Source organism: Eurytemora carolleeae, unplaced genomic scaffold, assembly GCF_000591075.1.
Source record: "Eurytemora carolleeae unplaced genomic scaffold, Eaff_2.0 scaffold795, whole genome shotgun sequence".
Classification (NCBI taxonomy): domain Eukaryota; kingdom Metazoa; phylum Arthropoda; class Copepoda; order Calanoida; family Temoridae; genus Eurytemora; species Eurytemora carolleeae.
The window spans coordinates 85,265-110,223 of NW_019396722.1; the positions used below are offsets into that span (position 1 = coordinate 85,265).

The following is a 24,959-nucleotide window of genomic DNA, read 5'->3' on the forward strand; positions in this document are numbered from 1 at the left end:
AAAGATATTTTCTTTTATTGCGCGCGCGCGCGGACATTTAAGCCTTTGGGGTTGAATTTTTTTAGCGCATATTTGTTTCAAGAGTGTCAGGAAAAATTTTCAAGTGCAATTAATGAAGTTAACATTGATTTACTGTCAAAAAAGTCGCATTTTTTCACAAAAAACGCGCGCGCGCACGCACTTTTGCTCAGATTCCTTCAAAACCAAAAAATGCACGTAATATACATAATTCTGAGTTTGCATGCAAAAAGTCAGCCTCCTACTACAATTCTAAGTTATGTTTAAACACTGTTTAAATTTTCCGGAGAGTAATACGTTTTGTGGCCCCCCCCCTTTCATCATTCTTAAAAGAATGTGTACACAATTTGCTGTCATAGTGTAACTAAAGTTAAAAACTATGCTTTCATAGTGTAATTAAAGTTAAAAACTAATTTTATATTTTGATTCCAGACAGAGATGTTTTTTTCAATTTAAGACCTCGGAACTATCCAAGTGAACAGGGTATTATATTTATCTCTTAGTTTTCTTTAAATCTTGTAATCCTATCAATTTTGTACATGACCATTTATTTTTCAGCAAATTTATTACTATTTAATTTTGTTATTCAGGGTTAGGTTAGGTTAAGATACTTTCTGGGCCGAGCGCTGCGGCTAGGATGGGCTAGGGGGTCGAGCGCTGCGGCCACGGGTTAGGTTAGTTAAGACACTTTCTGGNTTCTTAGATTAGTAGAAGGTAAATTCTAGTCATGTTCATACTTCTCACGTTAGTAGAAGATAAATTCTAGTCATGTTCATACTTATCACGTTAGTTTTTAAATATATATAATCTATATTTAAGTTTTGGGTTTTTGTAATTGTGGAAAGTTTTCCAATTTTTAGAGAAAATTCTTGCAACTCAAAAAAATTGGCAAATGCCAAAAAAAGGTTTGAAGTTTTTACGAAAAAAAGGTTATTTAGCTTGAAAAAAAATCAAAAACTTTTTTAATGTTTATTGTCTTCTAATCTTACTGTTCTAATCATTTTTTAGTTTTCGAAAAGAAATTTGTAACATAATCAAATATGGATAGGGTAAAAATAAAAATTATGAAGTTAATGATGATCAGTGACGAGATGTATCTCCTTAAACTATATTTTTCTAATTCGTACACCTTTGTAACCTGAAATTGTTAACCTGTTGTATTTTAAACTTTGAAAACTTGATAATTATGGATAAAATTAATTAGATTAGAAAATTAGAGTTTTGGGTGAATAATCACGGTTTCTATTAGATGAGTGTTGGAAGTGAGGTGGGTGTTATCTCTGGACAACTAGCCCAGGTTGTAGAACTGATCCTCAATCCTGCTGTGCCAGAACAACAGAGACAACAAGCGTTCCAGCAGATAGAGGAATTCAAGGTAGGAGAAGTTTTGAAGATTTTTTAGAGATTATTTGGTGGATTTGAGACTAACATAGCTAGATAAAAAAGCTAATAGATGAACAGATCTAGTAACATATGAACAGGTATAATGAACATATTAACACTGAACAGTCAACAGACATAAACAAACAAAACGGAACTAAGAAAACAAATAGATAAACAGACAGAACAGAATACAAATAGAAATACACAGAAATACAGAAATACTGTATGAACCAAGTTCAATAATGCGTAGATGAAGCAGGAACCGAGTTTAAACCAGGAAGATTATCTGAATTGTACTTAAAGAAGGAGCTGGAGAATATACTTCAGCCCCGCATACCATCTAGCGGGGTTCACATACTCTTTATATTCGGCAATGTTTTTATCAATTGGAATAAAATATACAATAATAATAGTATCTTTAGTTGTGCTAGTTGGCTAGTTATGCATTTAGGTACCTTCCCACCTACCAGACTTTTGTCCGGTATAATACACAGACCAATATTAAGAATTAATTGAATGTAAAACAACTGAAGTGTTTTTATTTCTTCAGGAAAAGTCTCCACTTGTCAGTCAATGTGGATTTTGTTTGTGTACTGTCACAAACTCTGAAGTGGTTCGACATTTTGGTCTCCAACTTCTCGAAGATATTGTTAAGGTAAAACTAAAAGGTTCTGTCAATTAAGAAGTATACTTTGCGTATATATTCAAACCAGTTCTCTCTGGGTGGAATTTGTAAACAAGAATAGATGCATCAGTGTTTGTCTAGTATCCGAGGAGGATGAAAGCATTTAATTTGATAATTTTGAAAATCCAAATAATAATTTCCTATGCCCAGAATAGTTCATTGAACTAGTTTGAGGTTTGTGGATAAAAAAAAATGATTCTCATCCTTTCTTATCATTCTCAATTTTTCCTTTTAAAAATAATGAAAATATAATTTTAATGACTGGTTTTGTTGAACCAAATTAATATCATTTTTTAAAGAATTAATTTTAAATCTCTTAAAATGTACACAAAATGCATGGGACCCTAACCAGGAGGTGGAAATGTGTGTCTATACCAAAAGAGTGTGTAAGTAATACCGAACCGAAGATATATACAGTACATAAGAATCTCGGTATTTGTACAGTCTAGGAGAGTACATTTGTTTATTGTTAATTTATTACTTAAAAATAAGTTTAATATACATGTAATATATTGCTTATATATTTAAGTCAATACTAAAAGTAAAATTTTCATGCAAAGAATATAATTTGATTAAAGTTTACAATAAATATAGTCGTTATTAAAGCTTAATTAAAATTGACGACATTGTTCTGCAATTTCCTTGACTGTAGTCATGTTGTGTGTCTGTACCAAAAGAGTGTGCGTGTGTAATAACAAACTCGTCTGCAAAGCAGTGCGACTGGCTTTCTCATTCCCTTCCCTTTAATCTTATTCCCTGACCCTAACTTAAAAACAAGATGGGTCATAGAGGAATGAATGATATTTTTCATTGTTAGTTCTAAAATAGTATGATAAGTAATTTTTTTGATTCTGAATTCACTTCTTCTACCAGGGACGATGGAACGAGATGTCTGGAGAAGAGAAGGTTTATATCAAGGAGAACCTAATCAAGGTAGAGTTCAGGGAGTAAAATATGACTTTCGGTACAGGGCGGTTAAAGATTAAAAAGCGGACACTAACTGGGCAAATTTTTCAACTTTTTACTCTGAAATTCCTTTATTTTCTCAAAACCCACGAATAAAACTTTTTAAAAAATGTGCTGTACTGTACTAGTGTACTGTACTGATGATAATCCTAGGTGGTAGAGGTTGGAACTAATTCAATACTTGAAGAAAAAAATCATCTGAAAGATCAACTGGCTAAAGTTGTTGTAGAAATAATTAAGGTAATATTTTTATTTCAGTTTATCAAATATTTTAAAACCTTTCTTGTTATATTCTTTTTTAATTTTAACATTATCTAACATTAACAATTGTCATCTATGTATTTAATGTTAAGTGGTTTTAAACCCGATTAATTTCACGTGATTAATTATCAGTTTGTTTTTATGAGCCACAATTTTGTAAACAAACCCTCAATCAGTCACCACCTGAAGACAGTTGTGTACCATAATATAAGTTTCTAAAAATATTCTTTTTTGCATGTCTTTTAATGTTAACTACTGTTCAGCGTGAATGGCCTCAACAATGGCCTAGTCTACTGGGAGAACTAGATGCATTATGTCGGATTGGTGAAACTCAAACAGAGTTAGTCATGTTCATACTTCTTAGATTAGTAGAAGGTAAATTCTAGTCATGTTCATACTTCTCACGTTAGTAGAAGATAAATTCTAGTCATGTTCATACTTCTCACGTTAGTAGAAGATAAATTCTAGTCATGTTCATACTTCTTAGATTAGTAGAAGATAAATTCTAGCCATACTTACTTACTTGGTTACTTGGAAGTTTATCCTCAGAGCTCCGGTAGGAACATAGACGAGGATGTCTTTAGGATAATCACAGAGTATTGATCAGTCTTCCTGCTTCGGCTCCACAGTGCTCTCCATACTCAAATACTCCTTGCATAGTTTAAAGTCTCCCAATGTCAATAGAGTCAAGCAGGGTCCGAAATATATTTAAAGTTCTTGCCTCTTTAACTTCTACTGGGAGTTTATTCCATTTAGGAACAACACGATTTGAGAAAAAGTTTTGCCTGACATCTGATCTTGATCTTTTTGATATCAGATTGTCGTGATATGAGGTATGTCTAGTTAACCTGGTGGCATCGACTCCAACCTTACTGAACCAAGTGTTGTGGTCTACTCTGTCTATTCCCTTCAAAATTTTGTACGTTTGGATCAGGTCTAGTTTGGTTCGTCTGTCCTTCAGTGACAGCAGACCTAGTTCGTCAAGCTTTTCCTCATAGGTCCTGCCATTTAAACCAGTGATCAGGTTAACCGCCCTGCGCTGCACTTTTTCTAATATTTCAATATCCTGTCCAGTCCAGGGTGACCACGCCGGGACCGCAAACTCTAAGTGACATCGGACAAATTGGGTATATAACCTCTAAAAAGTAGATCTGTCTCGGTAAAGAAATGTCCTGGTTATTTGACTTAGAACTGTAGATGCCCTCCTCGAAGCCTCTGCACATTGCAGCGAGGGTTTAAGGTCTTGGTTTACAACCACTCCTATGTCTCTTTATTTGTTACTGTCTGTAGTACCGTCCCTGCCATTATGTATTCATGTTCATACTTCTCACATTAGTAGAAGAAAAATTCTAGTCATGTTCATACTTCTTAGATTAGTAGAAGGTAATTCTAGTCATGTTCATACTTCTTAGATTAGTAGAAGGTAATTCTAGTCATGTTCATACTTCTTAGATTAGTTGAAGGTAATTCTAGTCATGTTCATACTTCTCACATTAGTAAAAGATAAATTCTAGTCATGTTCATACTTCTCACATTAGTAGAAGGTTAATTCTAGTCATGTTCATACTTCTCACATTAGTAGAAGATAAATTCTAGTCATGTTCATACTTCTCACGTAAGTAGAAGGTAAATTCTAGTCATGTTCATACTTCTCACGTTAGTAGAAGATAAATTCTAGTCATGTTCTTCCAATGCATTTATTTTTTTAAATTACATAATAATTTTTTTTTAAACCGGGATTAATAAGGTTTTGCACAAAATTTTTACCAATTTTGATTGCTTATGATTTTAGGTATAATAACATTAAATCTAAAAAATAAAATTCTGAATTATTTTTCAAACATTGAAAAAAATTCAGCAAAGCAATTTTTTTTAATTAAATGAAATTTTTATCAAAATTAATGGGGAAATTATTATTCGATTATTTTTCAACATTACAGATCTGACAAAAAATAGAGTGGAAATCTGCCAGCATTACTTGTTTTCGGAGGTCACGTACACGTGGCAATTTTCAGCTGATCAGCGAGTCTTTTAACCTAGCAAAGAGAAGAGGTTTTCAAGATAAAATTGTTCAAGAAATTATAAAGAAGTGTGTGCAGTCACTAAAAAAGGAAATTAGTGAAATTTAGAATTTTCCCATAAAAGTTTTAGTTTTTTTCTCATTTGGTTTCGTAAATCTTTTTTTCTTCTTCAATGTTTATAAAGTATTTTTGATTTTTTTGTTGTCAGATTTCAATGTGTCTTTACTTAAAATCCTAAGCAAACAAAAATTTTAAAATTTCTGTAAAAAACATCGCTTAAAGACGCAACTCTATAAAAAAATTGTTGTAAAAAAATATTAAACTACTATTTATTAGATGTTGCCATTCTGCAAACTTTGGAACAATCTCAGCGTAGGAAAGAAATCTACTCAGCTCTGACCACTAACATGGAGCAAATATTTAGGTGAATTCATCATAATACATAGATAGAGATAAACAGGTAAAAGTTACCAAAAGCATATGCTCTCCTTTCCCTGGTCAATACGATTAAAGCTAAAACCAAAAAACAAACAAAAAACTCTTATTCTACCAAGCGGAGGTGTGTACCGCATTCTGTCAGTGCTTTAAGCATCCCTTTTATATATCCCCTAGTATCCATGCTTTCCTGGCATACACACTGAATCCTCAAAATTCAGGCCAGTACTGAACTACTAGATCCCATATAGACCAGGGCAAGTGGAGGAGCTCAACCCTATCTTCATTGTATTTCAACCTACAGGTCGTTGTACTTTGACTGTAGGTTGATTGTTAATAATAACAGTATTTTTATTCAATCAATACTTTTCATCCAACTTAACCCCCCCCCCCCTCTATTAATAAGCCTTCAATTTTATAAAGTTAAATAAATTGTATAAAAAATGCATGCTGACAATTAAAAAAATTGTCTTTGTGGAATGTTTTATAAACAATAAGAAAAACACAATTTTTCAAGATTTCAACGTAAATCAAATTCTGATCTTTTTAGATTTTTGCTTGGTTTGCTTGAGAAGCATTATCAGGCTTATTTATCAGATAGTGCATCTCTACAGGGAGCTAAACATTGCAAGGTGAAAATTACAACTTGTTATTATTACACTTAATGATATATCTATGTTTGTTCAAGATTTTATCAATCTGAATCTGCCTTTAGAAGTTTCTTTTTATGTTGTATCGACTATACATTGGTTGAAAGTTGTAAAAAAATAAGTTCAAATTAAAAAAGTACTTTTCTTTTTTCTTGTAATAGATTTACTGTTAACCCTTTATGCATGATGAATTGATACTTCGTCTTTCACATAGGATCCTCAGCACTCCCTAAGCCTACCGATTTTATTTAATGTAGAGATTTTATTTTTACACACTTCAAGGTTTGCATGTCGATCCTGAACACGTTCAGTAGTCTGGTTGAGTGGGTCCCCATGCAGCACATCATGGCAAACAACAAATACCTCCTCAGCTGTCTCACGCATCTTCTGAAAGACGAGAGTCTGCAGATTTATGCCGCGGATTGTCTTCTAGGTCAGTTGATAATAAAAATGGCAGATAACCATTCAGCTGATTTTTAATAATAATCAAATAGGTTGTCAAGTACAATAGATGGCAACAGAAAAATCGACCAACTGCGCACAACGTCATATGTGTCAAATGAAAAAAGAAAGACCACATGTCCTCTAATTAGTTGGGTATGATTTCCAAGATTCGGTGAAGCTAAATGTCGTCTTTGTAGGAATACGTAAAAAATATTTACAACTCGAAATTAGATAGGTATTTTTACTGTCATTTCAGGTGGGTTAATTTTTATTCACTGTATATTTATGTAAACTAGATAGTCTGAGGGGGGGGGGGATTCCAGGCCCCAGCCCTCTAAGTAGCATAGAAGTAAATATTTCTAGGGTTATTAAAGGTTACTGTTCAATCTCTAAAGCCAGCTAATTTTTTTTAAAAATTTAGACTTCTAACTTTTTGAAACACTCATAATTTATACGAATTTTACAAAAAATCATTTGGATTACCTTGTTTTAAAAGTGACAAAGTTTTGGTGTGTTAAACAATGACTGAAGTATAAACATTATATCATCATACACAACAACAACAAAAACAATAATAAACATAAATTGGCCTTTTTTCAAATTTCGTATCATTTTATGACCTTGCTTGTTTACTAAAACATTTAGATGCCTTATTCTTTGGAATTTTACAAAAAGGTTGATATTGTAGATCTTGGTTCTTTTACATTTATTGATGGGATTGCAGAGGATAAGAGAAATTTCCTTGCAGGGGAGATTTCTGGAAGTTTCGAAAAAGTGCTCAAATTTGGTATAAAATCAGACTTATCAAAATGAAGAGCACACACTCTGCTATCTCTGATTTCATTAGTGTCGTCAATTTTCAAAGAATTCAGCCACAATTCCTGCTTCTTTTTATTCTTTGGGAATTTAAATCTGGATAACCCAGGGGGTGGACGGCATCCAGGCACAAAACAAGTTCTTCGCCTGCCCCCTAGAGAAAAAATATAATTAATGAAGACCAAAAATATCATTTAATTCATAATAATGTAATGTTGACTTAGTATGTTCATAGTATACCTTTAAAGTAACCCCCCCCCCTTGATGGATTTAAAATAAATTAAAAAAAATATGTCGTTTTTTATTACAACAAATCACACAGACATCCATATTGCAAAATTTAAATATAATATACATGTTATCTCACAAAACACTTTGCAGATCCAAAATTTTGGCTGCAACAGATAACTTACTTAAAATGTACGAAAATTTGTGAATTTTTGGTTATTTATGAACAAATGAATATATGTAAAAAATCAAAATTAGAAAAATCTGGGAAATCGATTTTTCGGCTCATGAACATTTAATCAAAATTGTTGCCTCAGTACCCAATACCCCTGCTTTAGACTTTTGTTTGGGACACCCTTTTGAAAAAATTTATATATTTCATATGTGTTCCCAAAAATAGTAAAATACGACATTTGAGAAAAAATTAAATACCCTTAGAAGACGACATTTCATTAGAAAATTACCGTTTCTTGTTGCCTGTATTTCCCCTGGATCTGGGGGTTTATCCTCGATTAGACCTTTCCAGAGAACTTCTCCAAAGATATCATTAAACATTTCTGAAATATGTTTTAACGTTATACTTTCGAATTACAATGTTAAAGGGTTATGTACAATATCAGTTTCAACCCCGTTATTTAGTCAATAAAACGTCAAATGAAAAAGTGTAAAAACAGAAATAAAGAACATATAAATTGCACTAATTTCACTAAAAGATAAGCACTTTAGTCTAAAAATATCACTTTTATTTATAGTTTTGTCAGACAGAAAATTTGAGTTGACACTTATGACGTTTAACCAGCTGTACTGAAAGTGTACGCATTCTGTGTTGCCGTCCATTGTACTTGACAACCTATTTGATAATAATTGAAATAAATGGTGGCTAACAATTCAGATGATTTTTAATATTTATTGTAATAAATGGCGGCTAACAATTTAGCTGATTTTTAATATTTATTGTAATAAATGGTGGCTAACAATTCAGCTGATTTTTAATATTAATTGTAATAAATAGCGGCTAACAATTCAGCTGATTTTTAATATTAATTGAAATAAATGGGGGCTGACAATTCAGCTATGATAAAAATGGCGGCAAACAATTCAGCTGATTTTTAATAATAATTGTAATAAATGGTGGCTAACAATTTAGCTGATTTTTAATAATCATTGTAAAAAATGGTGGCTAACAATTCAGCTGATTTATGATAATAATAGCGGCTAACATATGGTAACAATGCCCGGCCTGTCCACGTTAGTTTTGGCAGTTTTATCCTTATCTATTCGTAACTATTCGGGTTTTTTCTTCTACTGATTGATGCTTTAACATTTTTATAATGACTAATGAACAATCGAAGTAAATAAGAATAAAATGCCAGTATGTGGAGAATTTTTCATACGATTGACGAATACGAATTTAAAATTTTGATTTTAACTAAATTTGATTTTTCCAGGTATAGTGGGCTGGAAGGCGGGCAAGATGACCGATAGGGCCCAGATTCTCTGCCTGTTTGAGATGGATATGATGCGACCCTTATTTGCGGCAACCGAGGTTTACTACTCTTATTAGTCAACTCGCTTGGAACCCAGTTTTGTATGGAAACTTAACTTTCTTTAACTAGGATTTTTTTTTAAACCAAACTAAGAACACTTCTGTTGATATTGTATCTGTTTTTATTTTTAATTGGAAATCCTTTTAATTTAACAATTACATAGTTAAGCAGCTTCATTTTCATTTTTAATGAATTGAATGTATAATATATTTAGGCTGCAGAACAGCATGCACTTGAAGAGAACCACTACAATTTCATGAAGAAAATGGTTCAAATTCTAACAGGAAAGATACGAGTTTTCTTTTTTTTTTAGAAAAAAAAATAGTTTTTAGATAATAGAAACAGATGGCAGATTCATCGCAATATAAAAATGAATAATCTCGTGATCATAGTGCTTGGTGAGCAGTTGTGCGCCCTGTGGACGAAGGATTCGCCGCGTACAGTTCCCAATCTGGAGATTTACCTGAACGCTCTGATTGCGTTTACGCGGCATCCCAGCCAGACAATTAATTTGTTCGCAAACGAACTCTGGTTCAAATTCTTCAGGAAAAGTTTAGTCTGTTTGAAATTATTTTAAGTTGGTTTTAGCATTTTTATTGAATTTTAATCAAACCCCTTTTTGTAATACAAAGTTATCAACAACTTTTGCATTAAATAGTTGTCCTAACCCCCCTTGTGTATTTGATATTTTAATTTTAGTATTTTGTATGAAAAAAAAAATTTGTATTAAGTATTACTAAGAGATAAAAGTTTGAAAGTTGAATAACAGTAGCATTTTTTGGAATTAAAATTTTTCCCTTTTTTTTATATCACATGGCCGGGGGGTGGGGGGGGATATTTGTCTCTTATCAATGATAACTGACCAAACATAATTCCCATTAGGCATCCTGATATATCATTAAATCCTGTATTTCTCTCCTTTATGAATACTTGGATTCAAACAGCAGTCAAGAAAACAGTTAAGGTAGGAGGATTATGAAACAGCAGTCAAGAAAACAGTTAAGGTATGAGGATTATGAAACAGCAGTCAAGAAAACAGTTTAAGTAGGAGGATTATGAAACAGCAGTCAAGAAAACAGTTTAAGTAGGAGGATTATGAAACAGCAGTCAAGATAACAGTTAAGGTATGAGGATTATGAAACAGCAGTCAAGAAAACAGTTAAGGTAGGAGGATTATGAAACAGAAGTCAAGAAAACAGTTAAGGTAGGAGGATTAAGAAACAGCAGTCAAGAAAACAGATAAGGTAGGAGGATTATGAAACAGCAGTCAAGAAAACTCCTCCCAGAGAGAACTGTTTCAATATGTAAGCAGAGTATACGCAACTGCAAATAACTTTCCTTGCATTACAACCTTGGAATGGCAGAATTTGTTCTCTTTGTCGGAAGATTTTAAGTAAGCAGATTTTTTCCTACTTTGACATCTGCCGGTTTTTTAATTTCAAAATCGAACTTAGTCCGGAAAGAGGAAGCATTTCATAACATTTTATCAGTGAAGGGACTGAAAGTAAAAGCTCAAATTGCCCTCCATGCAAAGATGGCAATGTCCAAATATCAATTGAACCCTTGAAACCTTAATCTCATTAAAAAATTGGGAGAAAATGTCGTTTTCCTGTCTCCAAAAGTGCTTTTGGCAATTTTTCCGTTGCTTCTTACAAGCAATAAATTAAAAAGTAACTTTTGCAGAGAAACCGCCAAAAAACATTATCTAATTCCTTCTTAATGAGACAAAGCTCTTAAAGTACTTTTATTAATAGGGCACTGCCATTTTTGCATGGAAGACCAGATGACTAAGCTTTTGTTAAAATATTGTTAACGAAAAAACCTCTCTTTGGTATCAAATGAATCCAAAAGTTTTCTCTACAATACTGCACTTTCAGCTGAAATACGTTACATAGCCGGTCTCTTCTTTTAATGAGTGTTTTTCACGAAGGTAAGTTAATATAAAGAGCTCATACAAGGAAGGAAGGAAGGAAGGAAGGAAGGAAGGAAGGAAGGAAGGAAGGAAGGAGACGATTAATATGAATCTAAATATGTTAATTTTATACTAGGTTGGGTATCCAACCCAAGACAATCATCCCTCCTGCGCCTACTCCCTTCTCGACTTCGACGACGACGAAGAATTTTGGAATTTCTTTATCAAATATCGTCTTTGTATCGTAGAAATCGTCAAACACATCAGTTCGTCCAACCCCGCCACACCATTGGCTCTCCTAGACGAATGGTTAAGATTCTCTTTAACTACTCCAGCCCCCCTGGTAGATCTTGAAGCTATTTCAACCCTACTGGATGCTGTCTACTCTAAACTAACCCTGGAGCAGCTTAATCTAATCTATCCCCAGACTGCTGCTCTTATGCAGCTCTGTATTGAGTTCAAGTCCGAGGACTCGCAGGTTAGTTTAAAAAGTTTTTTTTAACTAAAACTGTTCCTGACATTTTTCTTTGTAACATCTTGGACTGAATGCTAATAACATCAAACAAGAACAAGAAATAAACCAAAGATAAGCATAATTACAAATAAATTTCACCAAAAATAAAAATAATGGCATTAAAAATCATTAAATTATTACATATCCCATGCATCGAAAATCTTCTCGCTTGCAAAACCACAAACCAAACAAATTAACATTTTTGGTTAAGTTGACAATGCTTTTCTTTGATCAGGTATTATCCGAGGTTCTATCCTGTATCTCTGCTATGTTTATCCTGGTTCAGAAGAACCCTGAGGCTCTGAGCCCTATCCTGGAAAAGATATTCTCAACCCTCTCACGACCTGTCACAACTCAATCTAAAGAAACAAGAACACTCAGGCAGATTCTTAAATCAAACTTAGACCTTATAAATTATTATTCATAATTTCAAAAATCTTTCACGATTATCATATCCAACTTCTAACCTTTAGAAACCCCCAGAGTTTAGGTAAGAAATGAAATTCTGATCCCGAAGAATGCCTCAAGCACTTAAGTATGATTTGATTTGATTTGATTTGATTTGATTTGATTTGATTTGATTTGATTTGATTTGATTTGATTTGATTTGATTTGATTTGATTTGATTTGATTTGATTTGATTTGATTTGATTTGATTTGATTTGATTTGATTTGATTTGATTTGATTTGTATCAAATAGTTTAACATTTAACATATATAGAAGACAATTTGGGAAAGTTAAGAGGTCTTACATGCTACAGGATTTGGCAAACCTGATAGAACATGAAATTACTTTTTATGTACTTGATGAAATTTAAGTTTTATAAGGTTTTATCAAAAAGTGGATTTTTTAGTGCAGTGGTCATACTTTTTTCTTTTCCCCCTCTACTTCAAGATGTACTTGGAAGAGAACCTACATTCTAAAATTTGTTTACAAAACCTTTAAAATAAGATTTAACCATCCTCTTTAACCTGCAGAAGACATTGCTGTGCCCTGATGATCCGTCTAAGTTTAAAGTTCCCGGAAGTTCTTCTCACAGCGTTCACATTTCTAAATGTTGAAATCAACAGATTGTTTCAGCAAGGGCTGCTTACAAGGTGAGCAAGAGGAATTTATTTTAATAACATTTTAAAATATAAATGTTGAAATCAACAGATTGTTTAAGCAAGGGCTGCTTACAAGGTGAGCAAGAGGAATTTATTTTAATAACATTTTAAAATATAAATGTTGAAATCATTGTTTTAGCACGGACTGCTTACAAGTTAAGAAAGAGAACTTTAAAGTTCTTAAATTCTGTAATATTGACGATTTTTCTTAAAATTCAGTTTTTGAAACTCAAATTCCCTGGCCATGGTCTGTTTCTATTGGCAAGAATGATACTTTGTTCAAATGTAAATTTAAAAAAATAGTTTTCTAGCAAAATTGATAAAAGAAGAGAAGCTTATTACTTTGACATGAATACTGAATAGCATTCTGTACATTTTTCTTAACAAATGATAAGCGTAATTGACAAATGAAAAAAAAAATCCCTTTTATTTGTCAATGGCATAAACTAAACCGTAGTATTCATGAAAGTCTCTAGAAGAAAATCTCTTCATCTCTTCATTTTAATTTTTAAGTTCTCTCGTAAAAAAAACTTCATCATAACGTTATTCCTGTTAAAGGATATCAAATATCAACACTTGTATCTTAAATAGAATTTTAATTTCTGTAATTTTTTGGATCTTCTGTTCTGTAGACATTCATTAGTCGCTTTTTATGAAAGCTGTATCAATTATTCCCTTGCTTGCAATCTGAAGCAATACTATTTTAGAATGGAGTATGTTACCCTGCTGGAGGCCTGTGTCATAATTAGCAACAAAATAGAAAACTACGATAGACAAGTGGAATTCATTAGGGTAAAAAAATCATAAATAATTTTTATATCAATATCTTAATTATGGATGAATGGATTGGTGGATTTAAGTACAAGGTAAATGATGATGTTGATAACGCCCATGTTAACTAATTTGTTTAACAGTTATTGTCAAATAGTAAACCAAAAGTAATTCGATTTATTGATTGATGGAAATATTAAGATAATGCTGATATACTGATCCATTGATCAATTACTTGATTTTTATATGTCCTTGAGTGTATTAGATTTTATTTGTCAACAGCTGATGATTGATGGATTTTTTTATCCAATGAATATTTTTTATTTATTTCTTTTGATTGATTTATATTATTGCATTAGTGTATTTTAACCTGTTATAGATTGGTGGACTGATTGATTGATTGATTGATTGATGGATTGATGAAATATTAAGATATTGTTGATATTTTTACTAAAGGGTATTTTATTTTATTGATCCATTGATCAACTACTTGATATATTTCTTCTGATTGATTTATATTACTAAAAGAGTGTATTTTAACCTGTTAAAGATTGGTGGACTGATTGGTTGCTTGATTGATGGATTGATTGATGAATTGATTGATGGATTGATTGATGGATTGATTGATGGATTGATGAAATATTTAGATATTGTTGATATACTTCCTAACGTGTATTTTATTTTATTGATCCATTGATCAACTATTTGATTTATTTCTTTTAATTGATTTATATTATTACAAGAGTGTATTTGAACCTGATCTTGAACTCCTATTGATTGATTGATTAATTGATTGGTTGGTTGGTTGGTTGGTTGGTTGGTTGGTTGGTTGGTTGGTTGGTTGGTTGGTTGGTTGGTTGATTGATTGATTGATTGATTGATTGATTTATTGATTTATTTATTTATTTATTTATGTTTTGATATATTTGCTAGAGTGTATTCGAACCAGTTGTTGAACAGTTAAAGACCCTGGAACCTCATTACAGGTTTGTTATCAATTTTTTTTTAAATGGATAGGTAAAAATGTTTTCATTGCGATAATTTTTTTTTCATTACAAGTATTTTCTGAACTGGGGAGGACGGGGGAGGGGATTGGGGGTGTTTATTTTCATGTGAAATTATTGTCCGTGTAAAATGAAATTATGTTTGTTTTCTTTCAATTGGAGAAAATAAATGAATTTGTGGGTTAAGTGTTAAAAAGTAAAGAGGGGGAATGGTTTAGAATGAAACTTAATAACTCTAGGTTTTACCTACGGCTTAGCTGTTCACAGTTGTAAAGTCGTAAAGCTATAAAAAAAATTGAATGAAAAAATTACTTTTAATTGAATTTATTTAAAATTATTTTAGCTCACCTGAGAGATTACTGCAGTACATCGGGCTGGACAAAGAACCTGTCCCCTACCAGGACAAAATTAACGGACACAGCACAGACCCGGTAAGTCTGTTAGAGGTTATACAGTTCACAGCTGTACACTTCTGGTTTGTTAATCAATACACAGTTGTACTCTTGTACGCAGTACAGACTGTGTATGTTTGTTGGAGGTTACACAGTACACAGCGTACACTTGTACACAGTGCATAACCTTTAGTTGGGTTAGAGGTTACTCAGTACACAGTTGTACATTTGTAGACAGTACAGAACCGGTAGGCTGGTTTACAGTACACAGTGTACACTTGAAAACAGTACAGACCCGGTAGGTTGGTTTGAGGTTTTAAAGTAAAAAGTTGTACACTTGTAATCAGTACAGACCCCGTAGGTTGGTTAGAGGGGACTCAATACACAGTTGTACATTACACTTTACACAGAACAGGAGAGCCCAAAACTTAAGACAGGGTATTGTTATCAAAACCAGTTTTAGAACCCGGGTTTCACGAACAGGGTAAGGGGTTAGGCAGTTTTGTGGATATCAATATTTTTGGTATGAAATATTATTTTATTTTATTTCTTCATATTCTCCATTTTTTTACAAATCTCTTGAATCAAAATCTTCACAAATGCTAAGAACCCAAAAAAGAAACTCGTTATTTTCGTTCAATGATACTCTTATAAATTTCGGGCTCAGTCCTATTAGGACACTTTAAGTTGTTTACATAAAAAATCTAATTTTATTCATACTGATGATTGCCTAAAAGCATGAAACAATTTGTTTATGAATAAAATGTTATAAGAAGATTGTTGCGTTTCAACTAATATAATTTTATTCATCAATATATACTATGTAAAGTATATACTTTGCTTGTCTGTCCGTTTGTGTCCATTAAACGTCAACCCAAGGAAGGTTAAATAGAAAATCAAAAGGGGATGGTGGAGTTGGCACATTTGATGTAGGGGGGGGGGGGCCCGCCTTCATTTTTGGTTCAAATCTTCCAATTTTTTGGGTGCACGCCTAACTAGGGTTCGAAATTCCTATAATAAAATAAAATTGAACTATAATGACCTCTAATGACCTCTAATGACCTCTAATGACCTCCACAAATAGAAAATATTTCAACTATGGCTTAATGCATATCAAACGAAAGCTGGGAACCCAGGAAATCCAGTAGCAGCAACAAATCCAGTGTTTGACCTTCTAATGACCTCTAACGACCTCTAATGACCTAAATGACCTCCAAAAATGAAAATGTTTTAACTATGGCTTTATGCATATCAAACGAAAGCTAGGAACCCAGGGAATACAGTAGCAGCAACAAATCCAGTGTTTGACCTTCTAATGACCTCTTACGACCTCTAATGACCTAAATGACCTCCAAAAATGAAAATGTTTTAACTATGGCTTTATGCATATCAAACGAAAGCTAGGAACCCAGGGAATACAGTAATAGCAGCATTTAATTCAGTGTTTGACCATCTAAGCAATTGTTAAAATTTTTCATTTTTTGGAGGTCATTTAGGTCATTCGAGGTCATTATTAGGTCAAACACTGTATTTGTTGCTACTGCTGTATTCCCTGGATTCCTATCTTTCGTTTGATATGCATAAAGCCATAGTTAAAACATTTTCATTTTTGGAGGCCATTTAGGTCATTAGAGGTTGTTAGAGGTCATTAGAAGGTCAAACACTGGATTTGTTGCTACTGCTGTATTCCCTGGATTCCTATCTTTCGTTTGATATGCATAAAGCCATAGTTAAAACATTTTCATTTTTGGAGGCCATTTAGGTCATTAGAGGTTGTTAGAGGTCATTAGAAGGTCAAACACTGGATTTGTTGCTACTACTGTATTCCCTGGGTTTCTAGCTTTCGTTTGATATGCATAAAAGCCATGGTTGAAATATATTCTATTTGTGGAGGTCATTAGAGGTTGAAATAGAAGATGGGCTCGACGCGCCCTAAAAGCCTGTTATTTATATAAAAGGGCAGATGCTAATATTCTTGTTAAATTATTTATTTATTATTATTTTATTATGAATTAAATATTTGTTTAGTATTATGATAACCGGTGCTCACTGTCTACAAACATGAACTTTATGTTGGCTGTGAGTAGGAGAGTTGAGCCCCCCACCAACCCAACCATCCTGGCAAACGGGGGGTTCCAGGTTCATGTTCAGGGGAAACTTATCACGAGGTACGTTTAGATTATTAATAGTTCTACAACATTTTGACTACCTGGATCTAAGGCGCAAAATATCAACAAAAAATGTGTTTTTTGTTTTGTTTTTTAATTTGATATCTCCAAACTCCAATGTGAGGTGCTGACTAATCAAATTCCTTTCACTTCTCAATTGTCAACCAAGTTCTGGTAAGAAAAATAAAAGTTTAAAAAAAAAAAAAAAAAAATGTCAATGAACTTTTGCATCAAAATAGAATTTATCCTTTACAGCAGGGTGTGGCAATTGAATTTAAGCACCAAGTAACAAAACTGACAAACAGTCCAAATTCATTAAAAGATATTGGAATAGCATTACTTTAACGGCCCCTGTACAGACAGCAATGACAATCTTAGATTATTAATTGTAAAACAGTAAGATTACTGTCAGACTCAAGCTATAATCTAGTTAGTGCAATGAGCGTGAAACACAATTTTTCTTATTCACTCATTTTACTTAAAAGTTGATTTTCAAACTACTGGTTAAATTATTTGCTATTTAACCAGATCAATTACACAAGTTGCTTAATTGTCGTCTTCCTTTTCCATAGTTTTATGGGTCCCACTGTAATCTCCAGGAACCCGGCTGGAAGCCTGGTGTGCTCTGTTCTGGAGAACATCTTGATCCTGGGGAACATGAACCAGATGTTTAATAATATTATATCCAGGAACCCGGCTGGAAGTGTGGTAGCTCTGTTCTGAATAATATCTTGATCCTGGAGAACATGAACCAGATGCTTATTAATATTATATCCAGGAACCCGGCTGGAAGTCTGGTGTGCTCTGTTCTGTATAATATCTTGATCATGGGGAACATGAACCAGATGATTAATAATATTATATCCAGGAACCCGGCTGGAAGCCTGGTGTGCTCTGTACTGAATAATATCTTGATCCTGGAGAACTCTATGAACCGGATGTTTTATATATTATATCCAGGAACCCGGCTGGAAGCCTGGTGTGCTCTGTACTGAATAATATCTTGATCCTGGAGAACTCGATGAACCAGATGTTTTATATATTATATCCAGGAACCCGGCTGGAAGCCTGGTGTGCTCTGTACTGAATAATATCTTGATCCTGGAGAACTCTATGAACCAGATGTTTTATATATTATATCCAGGAACCCGGCTGGAAGCCTGGTGTGCTCTGTACTGAATAATATCTTGATCCTGGGGAAATCTATGAACCAGATGTTTGACCCTGTGATGAAGAGTAAGCTGAGTCCTGGGTTTAGTAAAGTGTTTGATCTCCTGGAAGTTGATAAAAATAATATTCTTGGACTCCCTGGTAGCAGGTATACCCCCTTCTCTCATTAAAGGGACTGTAAGCTTAATTTTCGAGTCAGAAAAACGAAAGTTTCCTTCACATTGTTGATCAGATCAAGGTTTTAAGGGTACCATTGTAAATCGGGCATTGTCAACTTTGCATGGAGGGTCACTTGAAATTACGCTTACAGTCCCTTTAAAGCGATTGTTGGCATAAGTGACCCTCTACATATATTTATATAATGTCTGAATCAGAAAGGTACCCTTTTAACCCTTTATCTGAGACTAAATAACGATGAGAATGATATCGTCGTTTTTCTATTCGGAAAACAATTTCTTCCATAATCTCTGCTAAATGAATCCACAGGTCACTTTTGCTGAGATACTAGGATATCTTGAGGCTTTATGAATACCGTTTAAACAGATATGCCTGTAATCGATCTAGCTCCCGAGATTACTCTAGTTTAAACAGATATGCCGCTCTACAAAAAGATGTTCTTTGTTAACTTGAAATTACGTCTTCACCAAAAGCTGGAACTAAATTCATTATAAGTCATTAAATATATAAAGTATTTTCTCTTATTGAAACTTTCGCCTAAAAATTTATGAAGCACTTTCTCCAATTACATTTTTTCCACGATTTTGCTAAATAAATCTATTTTTACGTTAATTATTGGTATTCGTTTAGTATTTGAAAATTTGGCATTTACAAGAAATTCTGCGACGACCCTGGAAGCTATGTAATCTTAATCATTATAATTGGTAGATCTGCTAAGAGTGAACTAACCTACCAGATCAAGGTTCCTGAACCTGTAGTCAAGATGCAGAACTTTATCACAGAGCTGTTCGAGTCCTGTCAACATTTACTCTCTCATTTATGCACAAATATAGGTCAGATCTATCTATCTATCTATCTTGTCAACATTTACTCTCATTTATGCACAAATATAGGTCAGATCTATCTATCTATCTATCTATCTTTCTTGTCAACATTTACTCTCTCATATATGCACAAATATAGGTCAGATCTATCTATCTATCTTGTCAATATTTACTCACTCATTTATGCACAAGTATAGGTCAGATCTATCTCTCTATACATGCTGTCTAAATAATTGTATATCTACATATCTATCTTCCTAAACATCATCAAGAACTTAATTTCCTTGTTCTCAATTCTCTTATCTTCAATATAATGTATGTTTTTTATTAGCTTATGTAAGTCTCCTTATTGAGTTAATTGTTTAGGGTATGAATTCTACCATCAACCAAGCCTTGCTGAAGGTAATACATATTAAAATATGTGTGTTAGTTTGTTATTTCCGTTAGGAGAATGTATTTCAGCAGAGGCGCAACTAGGGGGTGGGGGCGTCCTTCCCTAGCAACCTGTGTATTTTTGTTGTTTACTCACTTTCCTTGCTTTATTACTTCTTTACTTCGCTATGATCTTTTAAATAAAGAAATATTTCAAATAATATATCTTACTTAAAGGGACTGCTGGCGTAATTTCAAGTGAATCTTAATTTATAAAGTGGTATGTCGTATACACAACGGTACCCTTTAAACTTGTGTTTTATATTCACTTCTAAAAGAGATGTAAAATGTGTATCATCACATGACTTGTTAATGCAGATTTAACAATCATGTTAAAACTTTCTACGGGGCAAATGAAGGCCCTCTAACCAGCGAGAGAACACGTCTAGTTCCAAAACACGCCTTCAGATGAGTCTGTTATTCAGGGTAAACACACAAAAATCAATGTCAGGATCTCCAGGATTGTAAACTTCAATTGTAGGTTCTCCTTAAAAGTGACATTCGAATTATACTGCAGACTGCAGAGTCAATGAAGGAACTTATCAGAATTGTGAATCGAATTTACCCCTCAAGAAATCGAGAGTCGCTTGAAATTGCGTTTCAGTTCCTTTGGATACTTTGTTGGGTAAGTGTGTAGTTAGTAACGGCAAGGAAACCGACCAGTAGAGAATCCACATCAACCACGTTTTGTCTCTAGGTTTATGTATGACGGTTCTATTGCACCTGGAGGGATTACCAGATTTCCGTCTGCGCGCTATTAACCGTATGTTCCTCAAGAGCTTTATCAACAAGTGCCCTGTAGAGTGTTTTGATGCTGTTTTGATACCAATGCTGAAACAGGTCAGTTTTTTATTTAACTATATGCTTTGTAACATCATAAAAATGCACACATGGTCGTGTAAATGTCGTCTTCCTATTACAAACTATATTTTTATTATTTGAACGACAAAGGGTTTCTTGTATGCATTTTCTGTGAAAAATGTTTGAGGCTTAATTCGTATCAAAATCAAAAACTTATTTTTGATAATTTCATATAGCTCATTGTTTTAAGTATGACATTCTTTTTTGTTTTCACTTGTATGAATAGGCTAACAATTGGTTTTTATTTAAAATTACTTCAGAATAAGTTACTTATTAAAATGATTTGATTTTTAATTGAAAAAAGAAAATGTATCGAAATTTATTTAAGGTGGTTCCTGTTATGATGAATAGGCTTCAAGAGCGTTGGTGTTACTTAAAGTAGGTTGTTTTTAAAATATAGATTTTTGAGATTAGTAAGAAATCTACAATTTTTATTTAGAAAAATACGCGAAAACCCGTCGTTTGACGAGGACAACACGGACAGCCAGGAGGTCTTAGACAACGTGATCATCAGGGTGCTCGCCAGAGAGTACTTAGAAACTATCAAGGTGGGTTTCCTAATTTGAACGTGCCTTTCTTGTTCACTGCAGTACTCTTTTTATTGAAGGGAAAATATCAGCGTCTGTCTTTGTTCAAAAGGGTTTTATTGTGAAAATTTCTTCCATTGTTTCTGGGGCTGAACCAGACTCTTTAATGAGCAATCAGTTGAATTTACGTCTACAATCCTCACAGTCTTTTTAAGATTGTTAAATTGTATTGAAGCAAGTAGCAAAATCTAGAAATAACAGTTGGTGGATCTTCTTAAGAGCTTGCGCAAGTCAAAATGTCCCACTCAATTCTTACACTGAAGTTTGGATGCGTTGACATGAAGAACGCTATGATTGGAACAGAATCAATCAAAACTGAAAAATGAATTTTATAGAAATGTGTATTGAACAAAATATTCAGGCAATGCTAACTAGCGGGGGTGGGTTGGATTCACCAAAGGAAGATACAAACACTGCAACTCTTAGGTATAGATATTCTCATCTCTACACTTGACTAAAGTATTTGACCTTTTTTCCTTGATCTTTATATGGACTGTTACGCTTGACCTTGACCTGTTTATTGTTTATTTAACCTTATCCTTTCCGTTTATTCTTCCCCATTCCCAATCCTTACACTTTCTTTATTCTTTAACTTTATCCTTGACTCTTATCCTTAACCTTTATTCTTGATCTTTATCTTTGACCTTTATCCTTAACTTTATCTTTAACCTGTACCCTTGACCTTTATCTTTGACCTTTATCCTTGACCTTTATCACTAACTTTCATTCGTGGCCTTTATCCTTGACCTTTATATTTGATCCTTATCATTGATCTTAATCCTTGATCTTTATATTTTTAACCTTTATCAGTGAGTGTTCTTTATCACGTAACTTTTATTCTTGGCCTTTATCCTTGATTTTTACCCTTGACCTTTATCTTTCACCTTTATCTTTGACCTTTACCCTTGACCTCTATCCTTGACTTTTACCCTTGACCTTTACCCTTGACCTTTATCCTTGACCTTTATCCTTGACCTTTATCCTTAACCTTTATCCTTAACCTTTATCCTTAACCTTTATCTGTGACCATAATCTTTAACCTAAAATCCTTGAACTTTTCCCCCTGTTAGTCTAAGTCCCCTGGGTGAACGTGTTCTGATTGACCCAGAACTCCGGAATGATGTGATGCTGACCTGCCTACAGGGTCTGCGTTGGCCAGATAGTCCCTCCGGATGCAAAGCCGCAGCGCTCACGGAACTCATCCTTCCGGTGTAAGTTTATTTTTTGATTCAAAAAGTCTTAAACAACAGACAAACAAACAAAATCAAAAATGTGATGTACAACACTTGTTTTGAAATAAGAATAAAAAATTATAACCATAAATTGAAATTCATATTTTTCTAGGCTCGTTAGGAACAATGCTTTTGGCCCAGAGGGAGCTAGTTCTATTATGTTTGAGGTAGGATTTTCATTTTTCTCTAAATAGAAAAATAGTTTCAAATAAACTGGGGAGCGAGATATTAACGGTTTACTAATAAAATAAACTGATTTGAGCCTGCTAGTAGAAGGCTCTTGAAAGTCTGATCCGATTTATTTGGAAGAAGGTCTTCCGAATCTTATAAAAAAATCTAACCAATAAAAACTAAGATGCCTGAATAAAGCTTTCTGATTAGTCTAAATCTAACCAATATCTTTATAAATATAGAGAATAAAGCCCTTTGCCTAGACAAAATCTAACCAATCTAAATAAAGCCTTCTGGTTGGTCTTTATCTAACCATTTTAAATATAACCATCTATTTGGCTAATCTCTGATTGGCGTAGATCTAACCAATATAATAAAGCTCTCTGATTTGTCTAAATCTTAACAAAATAATCTATATATATAAAGATGTAATCTCTGTCTCTCTGATTGATTGTTCTGGAACTTTGGAACCCCTGAACCGATTTGCCTCAAATTTTGATTGGAGAACTCGGTAGAGCCATGGGAATGTTCTTGGGTTGGGTTTGAGATTCTAAGTTGAGTGAATCATTGTTTACGACCAAGTGCGGTTAAACGGCGGTAGTAACGATGAGCAATGCTGGGTTCGCATGCTTGTAAAAAATAAAGCCCTCTGATTGGTCTAAATCTAACCAATATAATTAAAGTCCTCTGATTGGTCTAAATAAATAAAGCCCTCCGATTGAATCGTCTATATCTAACCAATATAATAAAACCCTCTGATTGGTCTATATCTAACCAATATAATAAAGCCCTCTGATTGGTCTATATCTAATAAATATAAATAAAGCCCTCTGATTGGTCTATAAATAACCAATATAATAAAGCCCTTTGATTGGTCTACATCTAACAAATATAAATAAAACCCTCTGATCAGTCTAAATTTAGCTAATTTAAATAAAGCCCTCTGATTCGTCTAAATATTATCAATATAAATAAAGTCCTCTGATTGGTCTAAATCTAACCAATATAAATAAAGCCCTCCGATTGGTCTAAATCTAACCAATATAAATAAAGTCCTCTGATTGGTCTAAATCTAACCAATATAAATAAAGCCCTCCGATTGGTCTATATCTAACCAATGGTTTGCTAGGTATTGACTGGGTTCCAAGAGATGGGTATGCACGAAGCAAACAATATTGCTCTAACTCACCTTGCTCTACTCTCATACGAGACATTAAGACCTAGTTTCCCATCTGTGCTCTCAACCCCTTGTCCCTTTTTTGTAAGGTTATTTTTACTCCCCCTTCCCCCTCTTCTTGTAGGGTTATTTTTACTCCCCAACGACAGTTCCTTGAATTATTTGTTTCCTAGGTGCCTGGTTGTATCCAGGAGGACTTGCTGAAGTTCGACGCCAAGATCCTAAACAACAACGGTGGGACCGGGTGGGGGGAGAAGGCGAAGAAAGACATGTTTAAGAAGCTGATCGCCAAACTGATCGGGAAGGATGTGGCGAAACTATTTAAGAAAGAAATTGTGATTAAGAATCTCCCATCGCTTGTACCCACGAAGGTGACACTTTGATTTTTGAAATTTTAAATAATTAATTATTGACTCTTGATAGTTTTATACCGTTTGTTAATTTAAAAAAAAATTTCTTCGTATATGCGAACACATCTTTTTTCAAGATAAGTCAAAATGCATACAATTTTTCCAACGTAAGGCTTTGAACACTTTTATTGAGTCATCTGAAACGAAAGAAAGTTGCTAAAATAATAATTATCTAAATGTTTAGATAAAAGCCCGAACTCTGACCCTGGATGAACAAGTTGATAGAACAGGAGAGGATACAGGACTCTGCAACTTGTTCAACGGAAACTGAAAATAAACTGGAGAAAGAAAATAGAAAATAGAATCTTTAATGTAGGGGATGAAACAACCTATCGTGAATGTAAAATGAATTAATGTTTTTATAATTTCTTTATTTTTTCATTTCTGTGTTCAAATTTGAATCGGAAAAAAAGTTTTCAAATTTCTGTTAAAAATCTGGCATTATTATTATTATTAATTTTTAATATCCTTCACGCCCCAACTTGTGATAAATAATGTAATTTTTCATCAATTAAAAATACATCTGTGATTTTGTTTTGGAAACTTCGCAAACTCGTAAAGAAAACGCGCAACTTTTATATTTTTTTTTAATTCTC

The 24,959-nt window shown here is 33.4% G+C and overlaps 3 protein-coding genes across 7 annotated transcripts in view; all 3 read left to right on the plus strand.

Moving 5' to 3' along the window:
- LOC111707803 (exportin-5) overlaps positions 1 to 24,897 on the plus strand; it is a 25,845-nt gene extending 948 nt beyond the window's left edge. Inside the window, exons 2-32 of the mRNA XM_023480960.1 lie at positions 1,268 to 1,393; positions 1,952 to 2,056; positions 2,960 to 3,019; positions 3,206 to 3,292; positions 3,577 to 3,688; positions 5,671 to 5,758; positions 6,320 to 6,401; positions 6,702 to 6,852; positions 9,356 to 9,453; positions 9,669 to 9,738; positions 9,847 to 10,000; positions 10,337 to 10,418; positions 11,503 to 11,844; positions 12,116 to 12,261; positions 12,859 to 12,978; positions 13,695 to 13,779; positions 14,692 to 14,744; positions 15,106 to 15,193; positions 17,183 to 17,322; positions 18,467 to 18,640; positions 19,378 to 19,502; positions 19,860 to 19,895; positions 20,623 to 20,765; positions 21,115 to 21,164; positions 21,226 to 21,334; positions 21,735 to 21,799; positions 22,444 to 22,584; positions 22,718 to 22,772; positions 23,906 to 24,037; positions 24,127 to 24,324; positions 24,548 to 24,897. Of these exons, the coding sequence (XP_023336728.1) occupies positions 1,268 to 1,393; positions 1,952 to 2,056; positions 2,960 to 3,019; positions 3,206 to 3,292; positions 3,577 to 3,688; positions 5,671 to 5,758; positions 6,320 to 6,401; positions 6,702 to 6,852; positions 9,356 to 9,453; positions 9,669 to 9,738; positions 9,847 to 10,000; positions 10,337 to 10,418; positions 11,503 to 11,844; positions 12,116 to 12,261; positions 12,859 to 12,978; positions 13,695 to 13,779; positions 14,692 to 14,744; positions 15,106 to 15,193; positions 17,183 to 17,322; positions 18,467 to 18,640; positions 19,378 to 19,502; positions 19,860 to 19,895; positions 20,623 to 20,765; positions 21,115 to 21,164; positions 21,226 to 21,334; positions 21,735 to 21,799; positions 22,444 to 22,584; positions 22,718 to 22,772; positions 23,906 to 24,037; positions 24,127 to 24,324; positions 24,548 to 24,634 (3,504 nt within the window). The 3' untranslated portion in view covers positions 24,635 to 24,897. The remainder of the gene's footprint in view (positions 1 to 1,267; positions 1,394 to 1,951; positions 2,057 to 2,959; positions 3,020 to 3,205; positions 3,293 to 3,576; positions 3,689 to 5,670; positions 5,759 to 6,319; positions 6,402 to 6,701; positions 6,853 to 9,355; positions 9,454 to 9,668; positions 9,739 to 9,846; positions 10,001 to 10,336; positions 10,419 to 11,502; positions 11,845 to 12,115; positions 12,262 to 12,858; positions 12,979 to 13,694; positions 13,780 to 14,691; positions 14,745 to 15,105; positions 15,194 to 17,182; positions 17,323 to 18,466; positions 18,641 to 19,377; positions 19,503 to 19,859; positions 19,896 to 20,622; positions 20,766 to 21,114; positions 21,165 to 21,225; positions 21,335 to 21,734; positions 21,800 to 22,443; positions 22,585 to 22,717; positions 22,773 to 23,905; positions 24,038 to 24,126; positions 24,325 to 24,547) is intronic.
- Positions 20,188 to 24,959, plus strand: part of LOC111707805 (leukotriene A-4 hydrolase) — a 40,471-nt gene continuing 35,699 nt past the window's right edge. For all 5 annotated transcript variants that reach the window (XR_002766532.1, XR_002766533.1, XM_023480963.1 and 2 more), the window contains exon 1: positions 20,188 to 20,205. The gene's annotated coding sequence lies outside the window, so the exon portion shown is untranslated. The remainder of the gene's footprint in view (positions 20,206 to 24,959) is intronic.
- Positions 20,188 to 24,959, plus strand: part of LOC111707804 (heat shock protein 75 kDa, mitochondrial) — a 19,836-nt gene continuing 15,064 nt past the window's right edge. The window contains exon 1 of the mRNA XM_023480962.1: positions 20,188 to 20,207. The gene's annotated coding sequence lies outside the window, so the exon portion shown is untranslated. The remainder of the gene's footprint in view (positions 20,208 to 24,959) is intronic.